Raw genomic sequence first — 27,580 nt, 5'->3', positions numbered from 1 at the left:
TACTCACCTGTGTATGATCCCTGTTGCTTTGTGTATTGCCACTCTCCCACTCCCTTCCTTTGATATCCCCGCATCCCTCTTATCCTTAGTGTACATCTGAAACATAGGTACCTACATACTCACCTGTGTATAATCCCTGTTGCTTTGTGTATTGCCACTCTCCCACTCCCCTCCTTTGATATCCCCGCATCCCTCTTATCCTTAGTGTACATCTGAAACATAGGTACCTACATACTCACCTGTGTATAATCCCTGTTGCTTTGTGTATTGCCACTCTCCCACTCCCTTCCTTTGATATCCCCGCATCCCTCTTATCCTTAGTGTACATGTGAAACATAGGTGCCTACATACTCACCTGTGTATAATCCCTGTTGCTTTGTGTATTGCCACTCTCCCGCTCCCTTCCTTTGATATCCCCATCCCTCTTATCCTTAGTGTACATCTGAAACATAGGTACCTACATACTCATCTGTGTATAATCCCTGTTGCTTTGTGTATTGCCACTCTCCCACTCCCTTCCTTTGATATCCCCGCATCCCTCTTATCCTTAGTGTACATCTGAAACATAGGTACCTACATACTCACCTGTGTATGATCCCTGTTGCTTTGTGTATTGCCACTCTCCCACTCCCTTCCTTTGATATCCCTGCATCCCTCTTATCCTTAGTGTACATGTGAAACATAGGTACCTACATACTCACCTGTGTATAATCCCTGTTGCTTTGTGTATTGCCACTCTCCCACTCCCTTCCTTTGATATCCCCGCATCCCTCTTATCCTTAGTGTACATCTGAAACATAGGTACCTACATACTCACCTGTGTATAATCCCTGTTGCTTTGTGTATTGCCACTCTCCCACTCCCTTCCTTTGATATCCCCGCATCCCTCTTATCCTTAGTGTACATCTGAAACATAGGTACCTACATACTCACCTGTGTATGATCCCTGTTGCTTTGTGTATTGCCACTCTCCCACTCCCTTCCTTTGATATCCCTGCATCCCTCTTATCCTTAGTGTACATCTGAAACATAGGTACCTACATACTCACCTGTGTATGATCCCTGTTGCTTTGTGTATTGCCACTCTCCCACTCCCTTCCTTTGATATCCCCGCATCCCTCTTATCCTTAGTGTACATCTGAAACATAGGTACCTACATACTCACCTGTGTATGATCCCTGTTGCTTTGTGTATTGCCACTCTCCCACTCCCTTCCTTTGATATCCCTGCATCCCTCTTATCCTTAGTGTACATCTGAAACATAGGTGCCTACATACTCACCTGTGTATAATCCCTGTTGCTTTGTGTATTGCCACTCTCCCACTCCCTTCCTTTGATATCCCTGCATCCCTCTTATCCTTAGTGTACATGTTCTTCTCAGAAAAATTGCACCCATCAAAATCAAAGTATGCTGAGTTCATTGAAATCAACTTTGGATAAAGGAGATTCTCAATATGGTCCTCCACCATAGGCAAATGGTTACCGTATATGAAACAACCTCTTTTGGAAGCATGCCCGTGGAGGTCGACATAGAATGCGATTCCGCTTTCTTGAGGCGACACCGCTAATAAGTCTTCTTGTTTATAACATGAAACTGGTGTAGAGGGCGCTGTGGAATCGGCGAGTGATAGCTGTGAAGTCTTCTGGCATAAATCGCCATCTTCACCATCAGAGTCTTCTATAGAAGCATCCCAGGTGAGAGTACTTAATGGATGGCTTGCTTCGTAGCCATCTGGTAGTCCTGATAAGGAATGCACATTGGGCCCATTGGCAAGAGATCTGGAGTTGGCATCTCCACCTGGAAGACCAGAATCGCCCCCTGCAGCAGTATCTGTATCAACACGGGAGTCCCCGCCTTCTTTGGTTTGATTGACAGCTGTAACACTATCATGTACCATAACAATAGCATTTGGCTTTTTTAATACAGTTTCTACAATGTCATCAGAACCAAATGGGTCCTCTTTGTCGGATATCATTTGGTTCTGTGGGATAGTCCTAGTACTGTATGCACTCTGTACTGATTGTCTGGTAGGTACTCTGGCTGCTGATTGTCTTTGGCTGTGACTTGTCTTTGGCCTTTGCTGATTCTGCCTGTCACTTGTATGTGGGGCATCTTTAGGCTGAGGTCTAACTCTGAAATAAAATTATGAAAAGATTATATTAGATACCTCTTTACATTGACATATCTTAACAATCCTGAAATACATAATTTATAAATATTGGCACATTGCTTCAATGGCAGACACCACAGTAAGGGTGAAAATAAGCGGGCTGCAGGCCTTGTTTCAGGCCTGTTACTTGCCTACCATTGCCCATTGAGATTAAAACTCACAATACCAGGCCACACTATCACACTCAGAGCGCTCTAAAGCTGAGGGAGCCGTGGTTCAAAATCAGGCAGAAAGGACCACAACATGTGTCCTCTTGATCTTCTCCCAATCACCTCCTTCATTGACTTTTCATTCGGGATTAGGGTCGGTTAATCACATTCCATTGTATCTCAGATATTCAAATAAAGCAACTGCCACAGATAACATATTATGCCTACAAATGACCATTTTTAAATCTAAAGTTAATACTCAAAATCAATGTTAGTGACATTAGTCTCATTCTAATCCTGTCACATATTGTGAAAATTCAGCAAGGCAACAAGTTGACTAGGGTGTTTTACTGAAGACTACAAACACCTCACCTGAAATGTATGATGATATAGACTCTTGGACAGATGAAGCTAAGGGTCAGGGTTCAAGTACATTCTATATAAACTGACCCCTAGGGCTGAGAGTTCAACTAACTCACCTGGAATGTATGTGATGATATAATATAACACTCTTGGCTGCATATATGGACGGATGAAGCTCAGGGTCAGGGTTCAAGTACATTCTATATAAATTGACTCCTACGGTTCAAAGTTCAACTAACTCACCTGGAATGTATGTGGTGATATAATATAACACTCTTGGCTGCATATATGGACGGATGAAGTTCGGGGTCAGGGTTCAAGTACATTCTATTTAAGTTGACCCCTCTTTGGTCAGTGCGGTAGTGACCCCGTTGTACGCCGTCTGGGTTGAGGAGCGGCACTAGCTTGAAGACGTACTGTTTGCGTAGCTGGATGGCACGGGGATCTTTGGGACGGAGAATTAATTCAAGGAATCCGTTGAATACAAAACTGGCTGGAGTTTCTCCCGGGTGGACCCGACTGCTCAGGAAAAAAACCTGAAAAAAAATTAAGTACAAGTGTTAGGTACAGTAAGTTTCCAATCATGTTACACAGGCTTTCTATTTTTCATGAGTCAAAAAAATTATGTTCGAAGAATTTTGGCTTCATTCTGGCTGTGACTTCATTGTGTTTGGAATATCGTCTTTGTTGTCCTTATTAACTGGTATACATTTGTTGATCATGCTGGATTTGAATTTTAGCGATGGTGTTTCTAGATTTTTTTCAATATTTGTAATTTTCCTAGAATCAAGAAAAAAGGGTCCAGGTAGGCCCAAATTGTGTCCTGCATGGTTCCAGCTAAATTCAGGTGAACCAGGCACCACCTTTTCCCATTATTATGTTTTGATGAATCTGAGTGTGTGAAATTATTGGATCCTAAATATAATAAGTATAACATTGGGATGCTTTATGTCCATTATTTATAGGCCTCATTATGAGACGGGCTCAATCAATCCAATTTTTCATTATTATGTTTTGATGAATCAAAGTATGTGAAAATATTAGATCCAAATCCTAATAATGATAAAATTGGATGCTTTACGCCCCATATCTATTGGTCTTGCTATAATTGAAGACCGAATCAAAAAAACTATCTAGCTTGCGTATATGACATCCTGTCAACCAGACCAAAAATGCCGTATTGCGCAGGTCAGCAACCAATCACGCCGCGCCTTTGCTCTGACGTCAGACGCAAACTAGTCTTTTTAATTCGGTCTTCAATTATGAGTTTTAAGATATTGAACTTGACTACATCTCATCCAATATTTTAAAACCCATAGCTCAACCAATAAGGGCACAATCGATCCAAATTTATATCATAACTGAATCCTGGTAGCAAAGCTGTTAATTTCACCCTTGCTTCTGTACCTAACCCCTACATACCCTCTTTCCTCTAAACGTCTTGGCTCTAGGCGTATCAAGGTCTGGGAATAACCTGTCAAGTCTTGGCTCTTCTTCTTTAGTCAAACCATGACATGACGATATGGTCACCAGATCCACTCGTAGATGATCCCTTGAGTAACATAGCAGCTCACGATGGTAGTAGATGGAGTTTGGAGAGCTGGCAAAATTGAAAGGAACACTTTGCATGATTTACTTGAATAAGTTTATACCTGATGTGAGACTTGCAACATCAATCAGAGCTGAGACTAGGATTTAGGTATACTAGTCTCAGAATCAGAGATCATCAAAAAAAAAATTGATGATCTATGCATCAATTAATGTTCCTTTGTTTTATACCTTCTTCATTATGTCATTAATTAGTTAAAGGAAGTTGACCAGATATGTTTGGAAAAATCAAATTCATTAATAACATAAAATATTGTCCCTTTCAAGCATTCATGCAAAAAGAAAATGTTTCTTGTAAATGTGACTAATTTCTAAGCGCACATCAAAAATACCCACAGAATGCCTCAACCACATTTATTTTGATAGGAATCAGTGAATCAAAATTTTGCTTGAATATTATCATACTATTCAGCAAAAATTGAATATTTCATCTATAGAGGTCGTCAGCCTTTTCCGCGGGATCCGCCATCTTGTGGGGACTGCCGTTCTGCATGTCATGCGCTAGAAGTTACGCCCCCTATTTACGCGGAAGTCGCGGCGCGTGACGCACCTCTTCAGTCAAGCGTCAACGTGGTGATCTTAGCAACAAGGCACTCGGTACCCATAAGATGGTGATGTTGACGTCACAATGACTACCTCTATTGAAATATAACAAATTATGATTTGGAACACCGTTTTTAGACATAAAATTCACAAATGATTCAGAAAAGATAAAACGAAAAGCTAAAGGCAATGACATTTCAAACAAAGTCTGTTCCGGTACCTCACCAAGGTCACCTGACGAGAAAATATATCAATGATAATTAATTATGTCTGAGTGTAAAAGTCAATAAATGATGGTGCTAATGTCAATAATGATGAATGCAAGTGATTTATTGTACAAAGAAAAAGGAAATAACCTGTCTTGAATAAAAGCAGATGAATTTTAATTGCCAATATGGTATTCCCCAACTATAAGGTCATTTGAAGCCAGATTTGAGCATCAATACTGGTTCTTTACAACCAGGCCTAAGGTAGCTAAACTAACGACTTGGTAGCCCAAGATTTTCCCAGCGACTTTCGACAATACCATGCCTCATAGAAACAAATGGTTAAAGAAAAACATTGGGTGACTTTTCGATTATTTGACCTGTTATTTGCACTGACATTTATTTATTCATTTTATTTATTTACTTATTGTACTTATTTACTTGTTTGTCCTTAAATATTTGTTTATTTTACTTTTATTAAGGGCTGGGGTATGAGCGTTTGGACAGTATTTATTTTGGGACATTAGAGCACATCAGACATATCGAATTGCATTCTGAATACGAAGAATGTCATTCTGATATCAAATAATTTTGATTTTTTGAAATTCGCAATTTAAGACATATTTTATGGCAAATCATTAAAATTGATATTTTTGATATTTAACAGTACTTGAAGTAAACTTTATAAATCTGATGATTTATACTTAAAGTGTATGTAGGTGGGATGAAAAGCCGACGATCAATTGAAAATTTTGACCTTTCATTATTGAAGATATGGATTTTTTCCCAAAACACCAAAAAAATTAGGTCTTTTGGGAACAAAAATCCATATCTTCAATATGAAAGGTCAAAATTTTCAATTGACCGTCGGCTTTTCCTCCCTGCTACATACACTTTAAGAATATATCATTAGATTTATATAATTTACTTCGAGGACTGTTATATATCAAAAATTTGAAAAATATCAAATTTTTATAATTTGGCATAAAATTTGTATTATATTGTGATTTTCAAAAAATGAAAATTATTTGATATCAGAAAGACATGCTTCGTATTCAGAATGCAATTTGATAGGTCTGAGGTGCTCTCATGTCCCACAAAAAATACTGTCGAAACGCAATAAACGCTCATTTTAGATCCCTTAATTCATTTCAAAAATATTTATTTGATCAATTAATTAACTGTTTTGAAATTGGACCCAAATTATCCAAGCAATTGGTTCGGGAGATAAGTAAGATCGCGCTCGTCAGCAGCTTTACGATCTGGAACGCACATTGGGACGTAGCTCCTTACCTTAAAATCTAGTCCCACCCCCACCTTGCTTCCTGCATGCATGCTTCTCCCCAAGTCCTCATTTGCTGTGTTAAAAGCAATGTTGGCATTTGTATTTTATTGTAGCTGTATTTTATATATTGTGTTTTGTGTTGCTTTTTAAGGCCCTTGTGCCTGCTTGATCAGTGCAGGTTTTCAGTGTGTCCTGGGGTGTTTGTTCATTCTTTTGTTAATTTTGATGTATTTTTATGATGTGATTAATAAATAATGATTGCATATATTTATCTATTGTCCCTATTTACTTGTTTGTCCTTATTTGTTTATTTTATTTGCATCCATTTATTCTGTTATTTAATTCTGAAATCTTTAATTCTGAAAACAGTAACTGATGCCCACACAGTCAATTCCCCATTAAAGTCATAATGTACGATCTTATAATATGAATTTGGTTAATTTTTTTCAAACCTGATTTTTTGGCATATTTGTAATGTTTACACATGTCACAACTTGCACCTAAATGGAATCAGCCAAATTTGTTGTGTTTGTAGGTAAACAGAGCAAAGTTCGACATAAAGTCATAATTCAAGAAATTATGACTTTATGTCCGCTCATAGAACTGCGTGTTAAACGGCCAAAATTACAAGCAGTGTTTCTTTCACGTTACCGCGTTATTTCAGCTCAAAATGGACAGAAACTATTCCCGATCATTATTACTAGTATTATTTCAGCATTTTGAGTATATAATGACAAATTTAAAATTTGAAGGAAATCGTACATTAAGCCTTTAAAGTCCCATTTTTAGAAATATTACCTATTGGCAGACATATCTCCACCTGCACCAAGCTTGGAATCCAACTCTTCTAATTTGGTCTGGTACTCGGCATAGGAGAACGGATAGCAGAAAGCAAAGTACACGCAGGAGAAGCGATACTCAAATCGGTATGTAAATGACATCGTGAACTGGCCATCTACAGTCTGCAAAAACAAGGTGTAAATTGGAATGAATGTTCCTATAGGCGTTGGTAACAGAAATGTAGAAGTTTAAACAAGTCTTCAACACTCACTTTTTTGTTTTAGTAATACCGTATATTTTGGAGAAACCCTTCTCCATCATAAGCCAGTGGTAGCTGAATGTTGACTGGTTGATTCTCTACCCAATCTGGATGTTGGTGGTGTCCTAGAGAATAGACTGGTTAAACATGGGTCGATAGTCAAGAAATAAACACATTTAGCAAGATCTGGATGCGAAGACGCACAACATTCTATTGCGTATATGCGATGTATCTCGTATACGTGAAGGTACACAACGCTGGCATGATTGTTAGACACACATAATCTAATGATCAGCCCTCATAAATATGCAAGAATTCACAGCATACAAAGCACAGGAACTTTGACTGTTGGTGAATAGTCTGCATCTCTTAGTCTATGACTTCTGTATTGGTTGTGAAATGTCACTAAAATGTAGAAATCTTCATTTTATTTGGAATTGCAAAAAACAACAAAAACTCTCAATTGGTTAGGCCATCTTAATTTAACAGTTTGTCTCAAAGTCCACATGTGCATTAGTAAAATTGCTCACTTTTTGCGTGTTATTCCCGCTGGATTGAGTAACTTTCATTTTCTTCTGCATTTCATTTGTTTCCAAATACATCACACAAAAATCTTAAGTCTGACATCCTCAGACGTGAAAATAGCCTACATCATAAATCTCAATAAAATTCTTCATCTTAACCACAGTGAAACCTCCTTGAAAAATGAAAGGTGGTAAAAAAAATTAAACTTAAAAAAAAACCTAAAAAAACAAATTCCCCATTAGGTTTTCACCTTAGGCTTTGAGACAAACTATTAAATTAAGATGGTCATATGAACACTCTAAATGAATAAAAGATAGCTCACCTCTGTAGAGGGTTTATCTCTGATACGTTCCCATTTTGGTTTCTGTGGCATCACCTTGACGACGGGGGACATGCCTTGGTTGTACAGTTTACCCTGTTTGTTGAGGTTTATGACGTTAATCTTGACCAACTTGTTCATCGGACATCCCTTGATGGCAAAATGGAACCAGGTTCTGGTGAGGAAGAACAAGAAATGTAAGTGAAACAATATATATTGAGTATTGAGCGTTATCAAATCCTCATTGGTGTATCAAGTGATGGCAACCTTGGAACAACCATGAAAGGCCCAGTGGAAAAAAAAAGACATTTATATAGTCAGAAGGAAAAATATGACTTTTGGTTAACTTTGAAATTACTTTAAACATTAAGCAGAACATAGTTGAAGAGCATGCTCGCACAACAGCAATTAGCTAATACTTTGTATTTTATCACAAAAAAATATTATTGAGGTTTGTTTATCACAGTTATAGGTGGTTTTCCTTGTCTTAGCCCTCCAAAAATCATGGCGAGCGACCACTACTTCCATTTCAAAAAGGCGCACATTCGGGTAAGTAAAACTCAATAAAACATTATTGTTGACATACATTGTAGAGTGTATCCGAATTAATTTCTCAGGAAGTGTAGGACGGTTTATCATGGTTATTTTTCTTCAGTACAGATCTGAATCAGGATTGGTATGGGCCGCTTGATTCTAGAATAAATTAATGCCGATTAGCGTATTGAGCGTTTCTTCACTTTTCTAAACTCTACTACAACAGCAGCCTACACCTGTTTCCATTTTCAAATTCTGTCCCTGAACAGTCTGGATTGGTCCACACGTTGAACTCATAATCCGGATTGATACCTGGATCCCCAATCCTATGAGTGCCGGGTTCAGCATCTGCAAGAACTCTACTACAACAGCAGCCTTTACCTACCTGTTTCCATTTTCAAATTCAGTCTGGTCCAAACATTGAACTCATAATCCGGATTGATACCAGGATCGCCAATCCTATGAATGCCGGGTTCATCATCTGCAAGAACTCTACTACAACAGCAGCCTTTACTTTACCTACCTGTTTCCATTTTCAAATTCAGTCCCGGAACAGTCTGGATTGGTCCACACGTTGAACTCATAATCCGGATTGATACCAGGATCTCCAATCCTATGTGTACCGGGTTCATCATCATCATCGGCAAGAACTCTCTCTACTCTTGCTAGGTTGCCGGAATCAAACTTGGAGGTGAACAGGAGACCTCCTGAACGAAATTCCATCCTGTAGGCATAGAACACACAATCATCAAAATCTTTGTTTGAAATTCTCTACCAAAGTTGAGTTTACACAGATTTTGTGAAGAGGGTTAGTAGGACTACAAATGGTATCTACTGGTCAGTTGACTCCCAATTCCACAGGCAAATAACTGCTTTATCTAAGTGTGACTAAAGAGGGAACTCTGATCAGGGCTATTTCAACTAATTCACAAAAGCAGTCCGCCAGTGTATACTTTTCGTCATCTACAAAATTCATGTGACTCTTTTGAGATATCTTTGGTCAAATAAAGGTTGATCCACCATTTTATTTTAACCTAACCTAAATTTTATCCTAATCCTACCCCTATTCCTAATTTCATAAAAAAATTACATTACGGAATTAATAACCAAAATTATCCTTTGTCCCTGTGTATTTGGAGCTCTGCCAACAAGCATGTGTCTTAATTGCAAGCCACCTTTAGTGTAATTGGCAGTATTCATTTAAGCTTTACGATGCGGACATCGGGATGAAATATGGAAATTACACAAGAGTCACGACATGATTTTAACGTTTCTTCAATTGGTAGTCTTATTAACTTACTAATATCTCCAGATATTAACTCCTTTGTTCTTTAAATACTCTACTTCTTGAAGATTTCTTTCATTTAGTTCCGTAAAAACGTTATCGAAACCTCTCACATGGGCGCAGCCATTTTCATCAGAAGTTCCCATCATGCATTGGATCAAAACAAAGTGGGCATGGGATAATTTAAAAGGCTAAGTCAAACATAAACAATGATCACTAGATGCTAGATTTGGACATTACATCCCGGCCCCCAGTCGAAAATCATTGAGACGATAAAATACTATGTCCAAACAACCCTCCCAAATTTGAGATCTTTCAATTTAAATTTGAGTTGGCTGCTTCAATATAACATGAAACAAGTTAACAATGTGTTTTCTCAAACTTCAAACATGTAACTGAATTCTTTCAATAAACTGAATGCTATTTAGCATGACTGAAACACAATGTAATCAAAAGTCATCATTAAAGTTCACTGTTGTGACCATGTGTCTTTCATGGCACATTCATATTAAAGTTCACTGTGGTGACCATGTGTCTTTCATGGCACATTCATATTAAAGTTCACTGTGGTGACCATGTGTCTTTCATGGCACATTTACATAAAGTTTTAAGTTCTAAGAGTTCTATCAGACTTGCAATTTTCATGAAAGTAAACAATCAGCCAAAAGCAAAGGGTTTTCTATTTTGCCACTAAAACAAGTCTGCTTTGGTTTCAAAGAAATGTTCACTGATTTTACAAATATTTCTCATTAAACATCAAATCAAAGTTTCAAACAGCTGGTAAGTGAATAGCTGTGATGGTGATGTGTTCTTTCACATCAAATCAATATTATCTCTTTCATGGAGTGGTTAAAGTCAGTTCTCTTTTTGAAGCTTAATTTTTCAGTTAGTTTGGAAATTTGCTCAATACTTCACTTCAAATATCAAAGGTATCAAAACAACAATTTAACATTATAAACTGCCCGTGCACATACCATGACAGTTTCCCAATCCAAAGTAATTTTCCAATACAAACTTAAATTTTTGGAATAGGTTAATTAAAAAACTGCCTGTGCACAACCATGGCAGCCTAAAGTTTCAGGTTCCTTTGGGTTGAAACTTCTTGTCATTCACATCTGGTAACAGTTCGTGTAATTCACATCTGGTAACAGTTCGTGTAATTCACATCTGGTAACAGTTCGTGTCATTCACATCTGGTAACAGTTCGTGTAATTCACATCTGGTAACAGTTCGTGTCATTCACATCTGGTAACAGTTCGTGTAATTCACATCTGGTAACACTACACCACGATGACACTGTTGATACACAAGCTGACACAAAGTTCCATTCACGGTGCCACTGTTGATACACAAGCTGGCACAAAGTTCCATTCACGGTGCCACTGTTGATACACAAGCTGGCACAAAGTTCCATTCACGGTGACACTGTTGATACACAAGCTGGCACAAAGTTCCATTCACGGTGACACTGTTGATACACAAGCTGGCACAAAGTTCCATTCACGGTGCCACTGTTGATACACAAGCTGGCACAAAGTTCCATTCACGGTGCCACTGTTGATACACAAGCTGGCACAAAGTTCCATTCACGGTGCCACTGTTGATACACAAGCTGGCACAAAGTTCCATTCACGTAAGTGTCCATTTGCTAATTATCAACATGAAACTTCATAAAATAGATGTAAATTCACAAATTCACTGTGTAAACAGTTGTCACTCCATTTCAAGCAGAAGGCATAACTTGTTGATTGGACGATCTAGGGTGGTCGATTGTGTCTTCACTGTCACACTGCGCACTAGGCCTTTGTTTCCCACATGAATCTTCTCTATTCTGCCCATCGGCCAAGAGTTGCGTGGAGCTGAATTATCTACCACAAGCACTATGTCATCGACCTGAAGATTTTTCTTGGGTTTCAGCCACGTTTGACGTGTTTGGAGCATTGGTAGGTATTCTGCAACCCATCTTTTCCAAAATAGGTCGGCTAGGAATTGTACTTGTCTCCAGCGTCTTCTGGAGTAGGCATCTTTCTCTGTGAATACTCCTGGTGGGAGTGTTTCTGGGTTGCGCAGCTGTAGCAGGTGGTTCGGGGTCAGTACACACAAATCGGTTGGGTCCTCCGACATTCTTGTCAGTGGTCTTGAGTTTATTGTTACTTCCACTTCACACATTAAAATGTAAAGCTCTTCATCGGTTCTTGCCACTTTCAAATGCTGCTCAGACAACATGGCATGGAGGATTTTCCTGACTGTACGGATCATCCGTTCCCACACTCCTCCATGGTGCGATGCTGTGGGAGTGTTGAATTTCCAGTTAATCTCATGGGTGGATGCAAACATCTGAATAGCATCGTGGTCAAGGGCTTTGAATGCTTCATGTAGCTCACGGTTGGTGCCCACAAAATTGCTGCCATTGTCCGAGACAATCTCCTTCACCATTCCTCTCCTTGCTATAAATCTTCTCAAGGCGTTAATACAAGAACTAGTGGTCATACTATCTGCAACCTCTATGTGCACCGCACGACTGTTCAAACAAGTGAACAACACTCCGTGGCGCTTTACTGTTGATCTTCCACGTTTGATCTCGTATGGAACGAAGTAGTCCACCCCTGTGTAAGTGAACGGTGGGTCATCTGCTTTAACACGTTGAGCAGGGAGGTCAGCCATCATTTGTTGGTTTAACTTACAGCGCTGTTTTCTGCAAATTAGACATTTCTTCATCAGCTGCTTCACTTTTACACCGGCCCCCAGTATCCAATATTTCTGTCGCAGGGTAGTTAGTACATGATTTCTGCCTTGGTGTTTACACTGGCGATGAACATAATCCAAGATTATATCGGAAACATGGTGGTATCTGGGAAGTATGAATTGGTGCTTGGCATCTTCTGGTATTTGTGCATTGCTCAGTCTTCCTCCTACCCGAAAAACTCCGTTACTTAGTATCGGATCCAGATTCAATATAGGACTTCCGCTGTGGACCTTCATGGGTGATGCATTCTTTGCTTCTTTGTCTTCATTTGTGGTCAATTTCTGTACTGGTTTGCCTTTACACTTCTGTAAGGCTGTCACTTCTTTAGGAAACGCTTGCTGCTGAACCGTCTTGATAATGGTCTCTTCAGCCCTCTGTAGTTCTTCCACTGTCAGGTTTTTGGACTCTAGCCTAACTTCTTGCTTCCTGGACTTCTGCAGCAGGACTTGTTTAAGACGAAGCCACCATGCTACCATTCTTTTCAACTTCATCCAATTAGAATAGTAGTGGATGATTCTGGTTACAGGGTCTTGTGGTTCTTCACCTTTCACCACTCCAGCCATTACATTCACAGAACGGGATCTGGTATCTCTCACTTCTGAATCTTGAGTTGACAGGCTTTCTGGTTCTGTTGATTCTGACTTTGGCCATTCATCTTCTTCTTTCCATAAGAAATGTGGACCGTTGAACCATCTGTCACACTTCAATAGCTTTGTCATCGAAAGTCCACGGGAACAATCATCTGCCGGGTTATCCTGTGTAGGTACGTAGTGCCATTGTGACAACTCAGATGCTTCCCTGATCTCTTCCACTCTGTTGGCCACAAGCGTGTGGAAACGGGAGGATTCATTTCCAATGTATTTCAACACGGTTGAACTATCCGTCCAAAAATGACTATCAATCTGCTGCTCTTCATCCCCGGTTTTCCAGTCACTCTTCAATTTGCAGTCTACTCTGACTGCAGTCACAGCTGCTGTTAATTCCAGTCTGGGTATGGTGACCTGCTTCAATGGCCTGACTCTGGCCTTAGCCATCAGGAAGGAACAATGTACTTCTTGTCCCTCTATGTATCTAACATAGCTCACTACACCATATCCCTTTTCACTAGCATCAGCGAAGTGATGGAACTGGATCTTCGTTGGGTTCTTGATAGAGGCTGACTTCATACATCTGTTCAGCTTAACTTCCTTCAGCTTGGGAAGCTCTGTGGTCCATCTGCTCCATTCACGGGCTTCTTGTCGTGGAATGTCATCATCCCATCCTATCTTCTGTTGGCATAGAGACTGCAGTATGATTTTGGCTTTCATCACAAATGGTGCCACCATGCCCATTGGGTCATACACTCCACATATGATAGATAGCAAATTCCTTCTGGTCATTACATTCCACCTATCATTCATGCTGATTGAGAATCCCAATTGGTCGGTTTCTGCATTCCATTGCACTCCTAGAGCTCTCTCTGTTGGAAGGGAATCCACATCTATATCAAGATGTTTCACTGGTTCTGCTCTGTCCTCGGATGGAAATCGGCGCAACACCATCCGGCTGTTGCTTAGCCATTTAGTCAATCTAAAACCACCCCTTTGTAAAGTCTGTTGGATATCTTTGGAGACTTCAGCAGCCTCCACCTCCGTCGTGAATGATTTTAGCATGTCATCGACATAAAAGGAGTGGCATATGGCTTCCGCTACCTTGGGTTTGGTGTTCTTACAGTCAGTTGCAATCTTCCTCAGCACAAAGTTGGCACAACTGGGGGAGGAAACGGCTCCAAAGATATGAACACACATGCGATAATCTTGAAGTTTGTTGTCTAGGTTCCCATTGGGCCACCAAAGATACCTCAACATATCTCTGTCATCTTCTTCCACCCTTACTTGATAGAACATGCTCTGTATATCGGCTAATACCGCTACAGGCTCCTTTCTCCATCTGGTTATGACTCCACTCAGCCTGTTAGTGAGATCTGGACCGCTTAATAGTAGTTTGTTTATAGAGACGCCTTGGTGAGCCGCTGGGCAATTGTAAACCACTCTGATTTTCCCAGGCTTGCGTGGGTTAAATACTCCATGGTGGGGCACATACCACTGCCGTCCATCAGCACGCACCATCTCTTTATCTGGTACTCTCTCAGCATAGCCATTGGCTTCCAAGTCATTCATAAACTTGGTATACTGCTCATGTAAGTCGCTGTCCTTGTTCAGGCGTTTTCTCAGACTATTGGCAAAACCTTCCGCTTGTGTGCGATTATTGGGCATCACAATATCTTTATTTCTGAATGGTAGCGCCGTCATAAAGTGCCCATCTGTCTCCTGTCTGATTGTGTCCGCCATCACCTGAAGGAACTGCTTGTCCTCTACTGAGGGCTTGGTTTCATTTACATTAAGTCTCTCATCGAAATCTTTGTTCACATAGTTTCTGAATAACTGTTCAAGCTGCTGATCACTTTTCTGTATTCTTGTTGTACTACAGAAGTGTACATCTGTTGTCTTCCTTCTTCCAAGCAGCCCATATACTAGCCAGCCCAGTGGCGATCTCACAGCGTATGGTTGACCAATGTCCCCAACTCTGGTTTCTAGTGGCGTTGTGGCTGCCGGCACATTTATACCTATCATCATTGTCACCTGGGGTAAACATGCTTGTGTTGTGTCTAATTTGGGTAACTTAATTGAATGCAGGTGCTCCCATTTGTCTATATCTCCTTGGGTGAGAATTTCTTGCTCATCAACTGGTATATCTTTAACATAGGCATCTGGTATGTCTATGAATGTGGTACCATCTATGTTCCCTATTTGCAGTTGATCAAGTGTTGTCTCTGTATCCACGGTCTCCTCCAAGTTGATAGTTCTCAGGAATAGTTTAGTAGCTCTCGTCCTGACATGTAGCATATCTGACAGTTCTTTATTAACAAAGACTCCTCCACAGCCATTGTCTAGAAAGGCATGTGTATCTAAGCACTGATCACTGTTCTTAACTTTCACCAAAATGGGGATTATAGTCATCAGTGGTCCACTCCCTTCCTCTGGTGTTCCAACACATCCCGTCATCACACTTGGAGTTTCACCTGGTTTATCTCCCGATGCTTTCTTCTCACGATTAGGGTCATGAAGTGGTGTAGGATGCGCTCTCTTACACTTGCTGCACTTCAGCGGTTTAGGGCAGTTCTTCTTCATATGGCCTGGTCTCATACACCCAAAGCACAGTCCTTTCTTCTTAAATATCGCTGATTTCTCAACCCCATTCAAAGCAGCAAATTTCCTGCATTCTGGTAGTTGGTGACGAGTTCCCTCTCCACAATAGATGCATGAAGGACTTGACTTGCTTTGGTTCACAGCTGTATTCACTGTATTGTTCTTCTGACTCTGTTGTACATTTGTGGCGAAAACCTTTCTCTTGGGGGCAGTATCACTGCTTCTACTTGCTTTCACACCTTGGTATCCTAGGCCAGATATTCTTGGGTCATTTTCATCTCGTGACAGCTTAGTGACAAACTGCTCAAAGTCTTCAAATCTGGTGGCTCTGTTTTCATTGTCTCTGCACCTTCCCACGGTCTTTATCCATTGTTGTTGTAGAGGACGTGGCAATTTGCTTGCTAATACCTTGAGAAACTCATAACTGTCTCACGGTCTTCAGATCAGGGGTTCCCATTCGCGCATTCCTGAATCCGGTGAGGAATATTGCGTATCTCTTCAGTGCAGCACTGTCACCTGGGTTTATTTGAACCCATTGTTCAGCTCGTTCTTTATATTTAGTTGCCAACATCGCTGGCTGTCCGTAATTGTCTTTCAGCAATTTAATTGCTGTCAGGTAGGCTTCCTTCTGGTTCTCTATGAAAATGCAATCCTTTATAAGCTGCTTTGCCTCCTTCTTAGTATACTTCAGGAGCATCTCCAAGCGACCTTTGTTATCATTGGTGACATCTTCCACTGTACTGGTAAAGGTCCTCAAGAACGTCGGAAACTGTATCACATCTGAGCCGTCAAATGTATCAATGTCTGTAGTTGGTAATGTTGCTTCTCGCTGATAAGTCACCAGTTTATCCAGCAATGTTACTAACAGATCTTTACTCTCTGTTTCTGTGTTTACAGTGGGCTTGGCTAGATTTGACTTTGTTTCTCCACTGATCGTGATGACTGGTTTCCTTTCTTCAGTTGTATCTGTTCGTCTTTGTATCGCATCACTTGTTTTCTCCAATCTTTGCTTTGAAGTTGCTGGCCTATACATGAAACCATCCTCAGCTGTAGGCGTTTTAATGTATGCATACCAGCGGCATACATGTACTGTGGTGGCGCTGTCACGGTTGGAGACCTATCTCTATCACTGGCTTGGTAAATTGAGTTTCTGGTTCCAATGCTGGTAACTTCAGACGAGCAGCTTCCAAGTGCATATGTAGTTGCTTTCGCCGCTTCCCAGTCTGTTGTTATAGCCATTTCCTGTTCTAAGCAGCTCAAGCGTTCCTCTTCTTCCTCAATTTCTTTGCGTAAATTCATTTCGTCTGCCCTTTGTTGTGCTAACCTCAATTCTTCCTTTGCTCTACAAGCTGCGGCTTGAGAGTTCCTGTTGTATAACAGCGTCTTGAAGTCTTCGTTGTAAATGCGCTTCCTTTCTTTGATTTCATTACTTCTTCTAATGTTTGCCATTTTTGCTGCTAACTCAATTTCCTTCACCTTTGCTTTCTGCACAGAAGATGTGGACGAATGTAATGAAATGTTGGAGGCACTGTCATCTGGGTTAACTTCATCTTTCTGCTCCTGTCTCTGCTGTGCACGGCGTGCTCTTTCTTTGGCAAAGCTCAATTCTTCTTCCATCTTTCGAACAGCTTCTTGAATTTCTTCAAGTTTCTCATCTGGTAGGGTATTCTCATCCTTTGTATACGGTGACATTACTGTTTGTTGTAACATAGCATCTGCATTCACCTGAGAATACATTTCATATTTTGATCTTGTTCTACTGGCTATAGGCCTACTTTCAGGTTCTGACGCCATACTGATCTTTCTTGGATCCATTTCACGATTTGTGTTTCACATAAATATCACTGTTTTCAGTGTCAATAATTCTTTCTTGATAACACAGTTCAGCTTACTGGATAATTCTGAACACTAGCAAGTGCTACACCCCGACTTCCCGGATCTCCACATCCAATGAGCGGCACAAGTGTTGGGCCACAGGCTGGACTAATGTCAGATCTTATTGTGTGAAATACTGTGTTTCTTTAATTGTTTCTGGAACAATTTCATGGATTCATACCTTTAGTTTCCAACACGTCACTTTCTTACATATGATTGTGTCGAACCAAATTTCAACTTCAGTTGTCATTAGCAAGTGCTACACCCCGACTTCCCGGATCTCCACATCCAATGAGCGGCACAAGTGTTGGGCCACAGGCTGGGCTAATGACAACGCATAGCGGTCAACACTTATTGTTTACCGTGTCTCTTTAATTGTTTCTGGAACAATTTCATGGATTCATACTTTTAGCTTCCCAACACGTCACTTACATATGATTGTGTCAAACCAAATTCCAAAGCTCTTCAGTTGTCATTAGCAAGTGCTACACCCCGACTTCCCGGATCTCCACATCCAATGAGCGGCACAAGTGTTGGGCCACAGGCTGGGCTAATGACAACGCATAGCGGTCAACAGCACCTACTTTAGTACGGTACATTCAGCTACGATTTAATGTCATGAATCAATGACATTGACAATGTTTGATCTGATTTCAATCATATGATATTCATGTATTTCACAAGCATCTGTCTGTAAATTCTGCTTCAAATGCTTTCTTGGGAAATTGAAGACTCATGTATGCGTTCTTCAATCTATCTATCAGCGCTTCTGGCACCTTCTACTATCGTGTGGAAGACTAAATCTGTGTGTATACTCATGTACTGCCGTCCAATCTGCGCTCTTGGCAAACACGACACGTTTTTACTGTAATTGGCAGTATTCATTTAAGCTTTACGATGCGGACATCGGGATGAAATATGGAAATTACACAAGAGTCACGACATGATTTTAACGTTTCTTCAATTGGTAGTCTTATTAACTTACTAATATCTCCAGATATTAACTCCTTTGTTCTTTAAATACTCTACTTCTTGAAGATTTCTTTCATTTAGTTCCGTAAAAGCGTTATCGAAACCTCTCACATGGGCGCAGCCATTTTCATCAGAAGTTCCCATCATGCATTGGATCAAAACAAAGTGGGCAGCGGGATAATTTAAAAGGCTAAGTCAAACATAAACAATGATCACTAGATGCTAGATTTGGACATTACATTTAGAGAGCAACATTTTGGTGTTGGTAAATTGTTGAATATTTATCTCCATTTATGCATCAGGATGATATACCATACACAAAGTTTGTGTTGTTTTTTAAAAAAAAGACAATATTATCCCCTTGTTTGGTTAAAATCATTGCTGAGTTTTGACCGAACCACTGAATTTTATAGTTTTACGGAGCTTGTAAACATGCAGCACAGCATGCAACATTATTATACTTTGGTCAAATATCTCAAGTTCAGTTTGTGATGTAAACGTTAATGCTTTTTTGTGGTTGCGTGGTGACAAACTGCACTTCACATGCGTGATTCGATATACTGCGAGTCCACAGTGACCAACAAAATATGCACCTACGTGACGTCACTAACAAACTCGAGGTGAACCACAGTTTATTAATATGTAGGCATACTTACCTTTTTTCTTTGTGGTAGATGCTCTCTGTAATACCTGGGTGATGGCAGACAATTCCAAGCACAATGTTCCACTCAGAGCCTGTCAAAAATCAGCTACATGATGAGCACTCCCTGCACAAATGTTTGAAAATTAAAATTACTATGCACATCCACAATTAGGCCAAAAAATTGTTTGTTTGTCAACGTCCGACCGACCGTATACTCTGGTCCCGACCGTGTCTTTTTTTTTAATTTGCAATTTGCATTGAATGTGCTAGTAAAACAGTGGTTAGTATAAATTTAAAGAAAGAAAATGTAAAGAAAATGAACAGTATAACATGCAGAACCATCTCAAGAGTTAAACCAGCAAAGTGCTGTGTGTTTTGACTTATTTACCAGTCTTCAAATTGTCAGTTTCAAGTGCAATATCTGTAAAAAAAAAAATCCGACCTACCGACCCAACTGTTTCATAAGCCTCTATGGACAAACAAACCTTTTTTTTTTGTTGGCCTTACTCTGGGAGATATATGGTTTCCCTCATGCAATTGCAAGAACTCTTCTAATTTGCAAACAATAGTTATTATAATACATTTGATGCTTGAGTCCATTGCTATAATTTTTTGGTTGACTGATCAGTGTTGCTATTTTCTGCAGCAGATGTTATTTATTCAGTTTAAAATGTTGAAATTTGGATGCAAGTTTATTTTCATGAGTCAACTGTATCTTTTGAGAAAAAGGTTGCCTATTTGTGACCTGCTACCACAAAATCAGCATTAAGTAGCCGCGACTTTATGCTCATTTTGTTGAGTTGGTAGTTTCAAGATATTTGGTCTGACTAATGTTCTTTGTTTGCCACCACCTGTACAAGCCAGTACGTGCTCCCATTCACAAAGGATACAGACAGACTTAGCGCTTTAACAGATGAGTGAACACCAACGCAGTAGCCAGGGTGTTTTGAGTGACTAACACCTTGCGACTTTACACTGATTTTGTGGTAGCAGCACTAGCAGGTCACATTTTAAACAGTCCAAAATTTTGTTGAAGTGCAATTTTATTTAATTTGATGCGATCGCCCGTTGCGATCGGCTGTATTTACTTCTGAACTTCCATTGCTTTACACGGTGTCATGCTATCTGACTAGATTTTGAATGTAATGTCTTGTTTTGTTTTATAGCCTCAAATGTGAATCTAACAGTGAGTAAATCGTGGCTATACTCCTCAAGGAAAGCCAAAGGCCTACCGGTACCCATCATAGTACAAAATAAGGGTCAAACTCAAAATTGCTCAAAATGTTCTTGAAATCTGGCCCTTAACATCACATGCCCATAGGGTAGGTGTAAAAAGCAATCCAAATTTATCATCAAACTACATCATTTCATACATTGTAACAAACTAAAGCTCTATGTAATGGTAATGAAAGCCAGAACTGAAAACTCAGTCATCATGATTATTAATAATAACAATGAATGAAGTTGCTCTCCAGAATGTTTAGCAACAGAAATACTTCGGGGTCGACATTAGCTGCGACCTCAATTGGGCCCACCACATAAAACAGGCATCTAACAAAACAAATAAAATGCTCGGACTTTTGAGAAGAAATCTGTACCGTACTCATGTAACAAGAGAGTTAAAGAAATGGCATACAACTCTCTTGTGCATCCGAATTTAGAGTATAGAGGCCGTCAGCCTTTCGCCATCTTGTGGGTACATATGATCTGTGTGTTCATGCGTCGGACACTACGCGCAGGGAGCAGCTTGCCACGCAGCTGTTATCGCGCCTCAACGCGATGATTTTGCTGCTCACGCATGGAGATCGAACGACCATTACAACGTGTACCCACAACATGGCGGCATATGACGTCACGCTGACGGCCTCTATTGTAGCGCTATCTGGGATCCCTATCAGAACACCAACAAGGGCCTTGTCAAGGCTACTTTGGAGAAAATCCAATGTCGTGCTGCACGCTTCGTTCAAAATGATCACTCCAGGAAATAAAGTGTCACAAAAATGCTGACTAATCTCCATTCTCCAATGGCAAACGCTAGAAAACTGACACACCAAACTCCTGCCGGCAGAGATACGCGACTGGATGTAAACTCATGAACTAATGAACTTGTAAAAGAGCTCACTTCAATTATAATAATATATAGGCCGTCAAATCACGTGACCTGTTTGCATAGTATAGAGCAGAAGCAGAAACTAGTGACAATGAGTGTGAGTATAGTGCAGAATACACGGATACTGTAAAGTAAGCTTAAATTTGCTTAGCTTGGCATCCATGGTCAATGCCCCGGTGGGTTCAGTCTTCACTGACAATGTGTACGCATGATGGTTCCAATTAGGGGTACTTTTCAAGAAATGTCCATGGAATTTTCGAGGACAAAATTCTTCATGATTGTCCAAATTAGGGGTGTTTTGGAGCAAAATTGTCCTTGATATGAAAAATAGGGTGTATTTCTAGGTCTAGACTTTCGTGCGCGTTTTACCGCTACAGTTTTTGTTATGGTCCTCATTTCCCGTCATGCCGTGAAATGGTAAAAATAGGGGTATTTATTTCGGAAAAATGTCCTCGATTCCTCGTGATATTAAGGGGTGAAATGAAAATCGTCCTTAAAATGATAAAAATAGGGGAGGTATTTGGGGCAAATTTTCCTTGATTTCGCATAAAATAGGGGTACAATTGCTGCAAATGTCCTCGATTCCCCGTGAAATAGGGGTCATTTTAAAATCCTGGAACGGTCATACGTCCACAAACCGTTCAAACCCAAGGGAACGTCCTTTATTATTATAATACTAGTTCTTTGTTTAGACAATAATAACTGCGTGCTATCTGTTTATAGGTTATTGTGTGAAATCGGAGGGTTTGTTTTGGGCGAGATATTTTTCCGAGGGGCGTCAGCCCCGAGGAAAAATATCGAGGCCAAAACAAACCCCGACATTTCACACAATAACCTATAAACAGATAGCACAAAGTTATTATTGTCATTCATTACCGTATTTGTAAGAAAAAAAGTCAAATATTACGATTTATGCGATATAAAATAAATAAAAAGTTAAACATCACTCCTTTGTATTTAAATCACCCCTTACAAAATGGATCAGCCTTTGGGAATTTCCCTTGAAATTGTACGTCATCAGCTCAACAACAACCTTTGACCAATTAGAACACGGGATTTGACGATGTGTTGCAAGAGCTGGTTAAAATTTGCATAATTATTCATGATTTGAAATTCATGTTCAGGGGCCAATTTAACTGGTTGGAGGGGATCAGTGGATCGCATGTCGTTGACAGAAGTTTGTGCTGGGGTTTGTGTAAAAATTGAGCTGATGTAACCATTTTTTCACTCTTCTTTGTAATCATGCTAATGGAATATCAATGGAATATCATTATAAGAATTACTGACCATGCTGAGAGACTCTGGGATGGATATATACAAGTGTCTGATCACTATTTTGTGGAGAAAAATACGAAGTTTTAATCATGCACACGTGCATGGAAATTTATACAGTATTTACATGCTAAGGTCAACACACAGGAAATTATGATTTATACTTGGAATGTAAACATACTTTGCAATGTTGATGTTTGAGTTCGAATGTTTCTAACCTCGGATTATTACTGCAAGTAAACATGTGCACATAACTTGAGATGGCCAGTGGAATATTCAATTAATTGATATCTTCACGGTAAGTACATGTATCATCAATGCGAAGTTTCTATGTATTTTCATCATTCACATCATCATGATCATGCATCATGAAGCTGCAAGTGCAAAAGGTAAGTCATGTGAGTTCAAGCTTCAAGTTCAAGTCATGTCGAAAACATGACTGTATGAGTGTATGTCACTGCCACTGCCACTGACTGACCATGACAAAAGATCTCGACGATATCTCCAATCACGAGCTATCATTCATGCTCCTCAATATTCCATGTAACATTTTCAAATATAAATAACTTCAAATTTAACCAGGCATGTATGATGTAGGCTAGGACTAAAACAAAGTCATTGTGGAAAATATAAAGGTAACCAAGCAAATTACTTTTAAAATTAACTCACTCAGTCATGCTAAATTGTTCAGGCTTATTTCTGCCAATACAAAATTGATATTTGACTGACGTTTTAACTATACATGCACTGCAGAGTATCTACTATCTACCATCATGACAATATTAAACCATGTTTCATTAAAAATGCAAATTACAATTTAAATTGTAGAGAGGGCCTATTGACAGGCACATACTGACATACCGTCACTGCCCACCCCCCGGGCCCAAAACAAACCCCTCCGATTTCACACAATAACCTCTATAAAGCAATAATGTTGTTGTTGTTGTTGTTGTTGTTGTTGTTGTTGTTGTTGTTGTTCTGTTGTTGTTGTTGTTGTTGTTGTTGTTGTTGTTGTTGCTCGCATTTTCTTTGGATGGTCGTGAATATCGATGTCAATTATTTTGAACCCCCTATTGTGGACTGAAATTATTGTACCCTCACTCTGTTGTGTGGAAAATTTGTACGACCCCCCTTTCTGTGTATCAATTTACAATTACAAAATACGATCCCATATTTTGGTGTAAAAATTCTATGACACCCCCCCCCTATATTAAATCATGACCGTCTTCTGAAGATAATAATTAATTTACAGCGTCCTATTTTTTTTTATGTTTCTGTGTTTTTTATTCCTATTTTTTATGATGGTTGCTGGTATTATTTTTTATAAATGCACGAACATGCAATAATGTGTTCTGGTGTTTTTACCACAATATCAGTCAAAATAAAAAAAAGATCAGCGTGATTATATTATACTGATACCATTTTAGATGATCTATGCTGATACTGATTGAGGAAATTCCTTTGAAAGTGAAGCCCTGCCCGAAGTATGATTGAAAGATACATTTGTACAATAACAAATGGTTGTGTACAATAACAAATGGTTGTGTATCAGGTGTGAGATATTGTACCAGGTCATGCTTGTATGCGTGTATATATGTGAATATCGCGACGTGCTGCTCAGCGCAGACTACATGTAAACAAAATACTGACTACATGTATGACTCGATCATTCAAAGAATATCTGTTTCAAATTGGAGACATGGCTAATGTTATTTTTGTGAAAGGACCCTTATTTGAGTACATTTTGTGTGTATTTGGGTTTCGCTATCGTTTGTTTTTGTTTTCTGAAGGCGATCGCCATTTTGTATTTACCGCTGTCAAGATTCGCCAAATATTATCCATGTTCGGGGCCCCAATTAACTGAGCAAATGCATGTAGCAATGTGCTGTCAACAAATCGTCTGCGGAGGTCTTTTATAAGCGTGTGATACGCACTTTGAGGTCAATTGTGAGATATTAATGACTCCAAACTGCGTTCGCGTTTTCACAAATAATAAAATATGATTGGATCACACGCATCATGCATATTCATGAGGTTATGAATATTATTTAACTAATCCTCTTACGCCGTCTTGGCAATGGATGCCTGGATGTTTATGATGGGTTTTGATCGATTGGCTGTCACTCAATTAATATTTAGTTATATATTTAGTTATATAATTGTTTACAGTTATTTTATAATTTTCAGTGGAGAAATAAGTTTGATAATATTATGAAAAATAACACGATATAAATGAATGGGATGAATGTTTTTGTTTTTGTTTTTTTGTAATCAATATTATTTTTAAACATTATATTACCACTATTTATTATTATTTATTATTAATTTATATTATCTATCATTGTTATTTTTATTTATTACTATTATAATTATTATTAAATTATTATTGTAAATATTAATCATTATTTTATTATTATTATTATTATTTATTATTATTACTATTATTTAATATCATTATCTTGTTTTAAATTGGTAAAAATACAATTAAAAAGTAGGCCTTCACTGAATTCATTTCAGATTTTGTCTTTATCTTTTTCTTTTTATAGGACTTTTCGTTTATTTGTACAGCTAAGTATATATTATTTGTTTATATTATTATTTTTGTTAATTTCTTCAGGTAACTTTCATTCATTTATCATTCATGAATTAATTTAAATTTATTTAGATGGTACTGTAGGCTAGCATAGTAGCATAATTTTAATTTTATAAGTTTGTCATGATTTATTAAAATGACGACTTTATTTGTTTAATATTTTACATGATTAATCTCTAGTACTAATAATTCCTGTATTTTTTATTTATTTTTAAATCATAATATCACGATTCATTTTCATTTATAATAAATGTATTTGTATTTATTTTTAAATCTGCTAAAATAATGTCAGCTGACCGTGGGTGATGGTACTCAAGTACTTGTGGCTTTTGATACCACGGAATAATCGAAGTCAAGTGGGGACTTCCATATAAGGCTCATATATAATGGACGTTCCCTTGGGTTTGAACGGTTTGTATACGTCCTACCTTTAAATACAAACTGAACCCACCGGGGTCAATGCATTGATGCAGGATCGCCATGCATAACATCTAAACATGAACGTACATAGAATTAGCAACGAACTTTAACTTCAAATTACTATTTTTCAGACTCACCTAGCTCAGAAACAATATGACACAGGTGAACTATGATAAGATCTGAATTAATATGCATATTAAGCATTCATCAAATCCATCATGTTAGTTGTTAGGCAAGGTTGCTAAAATCGCATCCTGTACTTTGTATTCGATGTTGTTTGTTGACAGTTGACACCATGTTTGTTCGGAAAAATTGGTGATGGGCGATACACGATATACAGTGCACCGCGATGTACCGAAGTGCCACAGTTTACATCAAGTAGGCGTAGGCTATTGACTAAATATTTTTGGGGTTGCAAAAGTTGGAAGCCGGCGGGCATCAACATTTCTTCGACTCCCCCTAAAAAAGGGTGGATTTATTACCCCCCCCTTTATGGTCTATTTTTACCCCCCCCATTCATGTCATAAAAAAGAAACCAAAAATATAGGCCCATGCTATTTTACAAAAGTACCTTTTGGAGTTAGCTGGAGATATTACACCCATAGGCCTAATTATTGTAAAGTGCGCAAATTTTGTTAATTTCAAACTCGAGAGAACACAATTAAATTCTTAACATTCATGCACTTGGAGCACGCAAAAAATCGAAATATCGGCATTTTCAATCTTCATTTTTTTTACCTTCAATTATTTTATTAGGACCCAGAATTGTTGACCCCCCCCCCATATTTTCAAACCTTCCCCACCAAGGGGCTGTGCAATAATTATGAGCCCTACGGAGGGTAAAATTGGGCGGGGGACAAGAAATTTTTGGCGAGCAATTTTTGGCAAGCCGAGAGGGGGGGGGGGCAAGTGATTTTTGGCACACATTCTTGGGGCGCCTTTTAAATAAAACGCTCTAAAAGCTTAGGAAAACCGTACAGAAACGCTTTACATGATATGCAAATTTTCTGCTCGCTGTGCTCGCAACATGTATATAGACCATTTAAGGTTTGCAAATTGGGATCCCAAAAATTTGTCATGTGCAAGGGGGGGGGGAGTAGTATATAGCGAGTAGATAACACCGTATTTAAGTGGAGGCTCCACTTCCCTCCACTTTCCTCCACTTAAATGCGGTGCCTTGTTTTGGTGGAGGGAGTTGAATTCTGCGCATGTCCTTATATGGTAATGTCACGTGACCTTGGATCCTTATATGGTAATGTCACGTGACCTTGGAGAGTGACGTTTCAAGCTGTGATTGGTTGAAGTGAAGAGGTTACGTGATTCTAGACTATATAAGTACCAATACTTCCATTAAGTGTCAATTCTTCCACAATTTTTTAGTGCGTGTAAATAACACCGCATTAAAGTGGAGGACCCCACTTCCTCCACCTTTGAAATGCGGTGCCTAGTTTTGGTGGAGGTGATATAAAGTCACGGAGATGGCGTGACATGAAGTAATGTCACGTGACCTTGGAGAGTGACGTTTCAAGCTGTGATTGGTTGAGGTGAAGACCATATAAGTACCAATTATTCCATTAAGTGTCAATTCTTCTACAATTTTTTAGTGCGTGTAAATAACACCGCATTTAAGTGGAGGACTCCACTTCCTCCACCTTTGAATTGCGGTGCCTAGTTTTGGTGGAGGTGAGAGATTTCGTGACATGAAGTTGATAACTTTTACAAATCTATCATAAT

General features: G+C 39.1%; 2 protein-coding genes across 2 annotated transcripts in view; both read right to left on the bottom strand.

Moving 5' to 3' along the window:
- Positions 1–26,135, bottom strand: part of LOC140140104 (cytosolic carboxypeptidase-like protein 5) — a 48,983-nt gene extending 22,848 nt beyond the window's left edge. The window contains exons 1-8 of the mRNA XM_072161932.1: positions 25,984–26,135; positions 19,465–19,575; positions 9,266–9,466; positions 8,212–8,383; positions 7,124–7,287; positions 4,106–4,283; positions 2,927–3,219; positions 1,282–2,133 (exon numbers count right to left, since the gene is read on the bottom strand). Of these exons, the coding sequence (XP_072018033.1) occupies positions 1,282–2,133; positions 2,927–3,219; positions 4,106–4,283; positions 7,124–7,287; positions 8,212–8,383; positions 9,266–9,465 (1,859 nt within the window). The 5' untranslated portion in view covers position 9,466; positions 19,465–19,575; positions 25,984–26,135. The remainder of the gene's footprint in view (positions 1–1,281; positions 2,134–2,926; positions 3,220–4,105; positions 4,284–7,123; positions 7,288–8,211; positions 8,384–9,265; positions 9,467–19,464; positions 19,576–25,983) is intronic.
- Positions 11,741–17,755, bottom strand: LOC140139071 (uncharacterized). The gene is made up of 3 exons (XM_072160852.1): positions 17,046–17,755; positions 16,395–16,986; positions 11,741–16,321 (listed from the first exon to the last, which is right to left on the bottom strand). Exons 1-3 carry the CDS (start codon positions 17,753–17,755, stop codon positions 11,741–11,743), a joined length of 5,883 nt encoding a protein of 1,960 aa, XP_072016953.1.
- Positions 26,136–27,580: the final 1,445 nt, after the last annotated feature.

This window comes from Amphiura filiformis, chromosome 18, assembly GCF_039555335.1.
Source record: "Amphiura filiformis chromosome 18, Afil_fr2py, whole genome shotgun sequence".
NCBI classification, from domain to species: Eukaryota; Metazoa; Echinodermata; class Ophiuroidea; order Amphilepidida; family Amphiuridae; genus Amphiura; species Amphiura filiformis.
The sequence above is the reverse complement of the archived record's forward strand: the minus strand, read 5'-3'. Positions and strand labels throughout refer to the sequence as shown.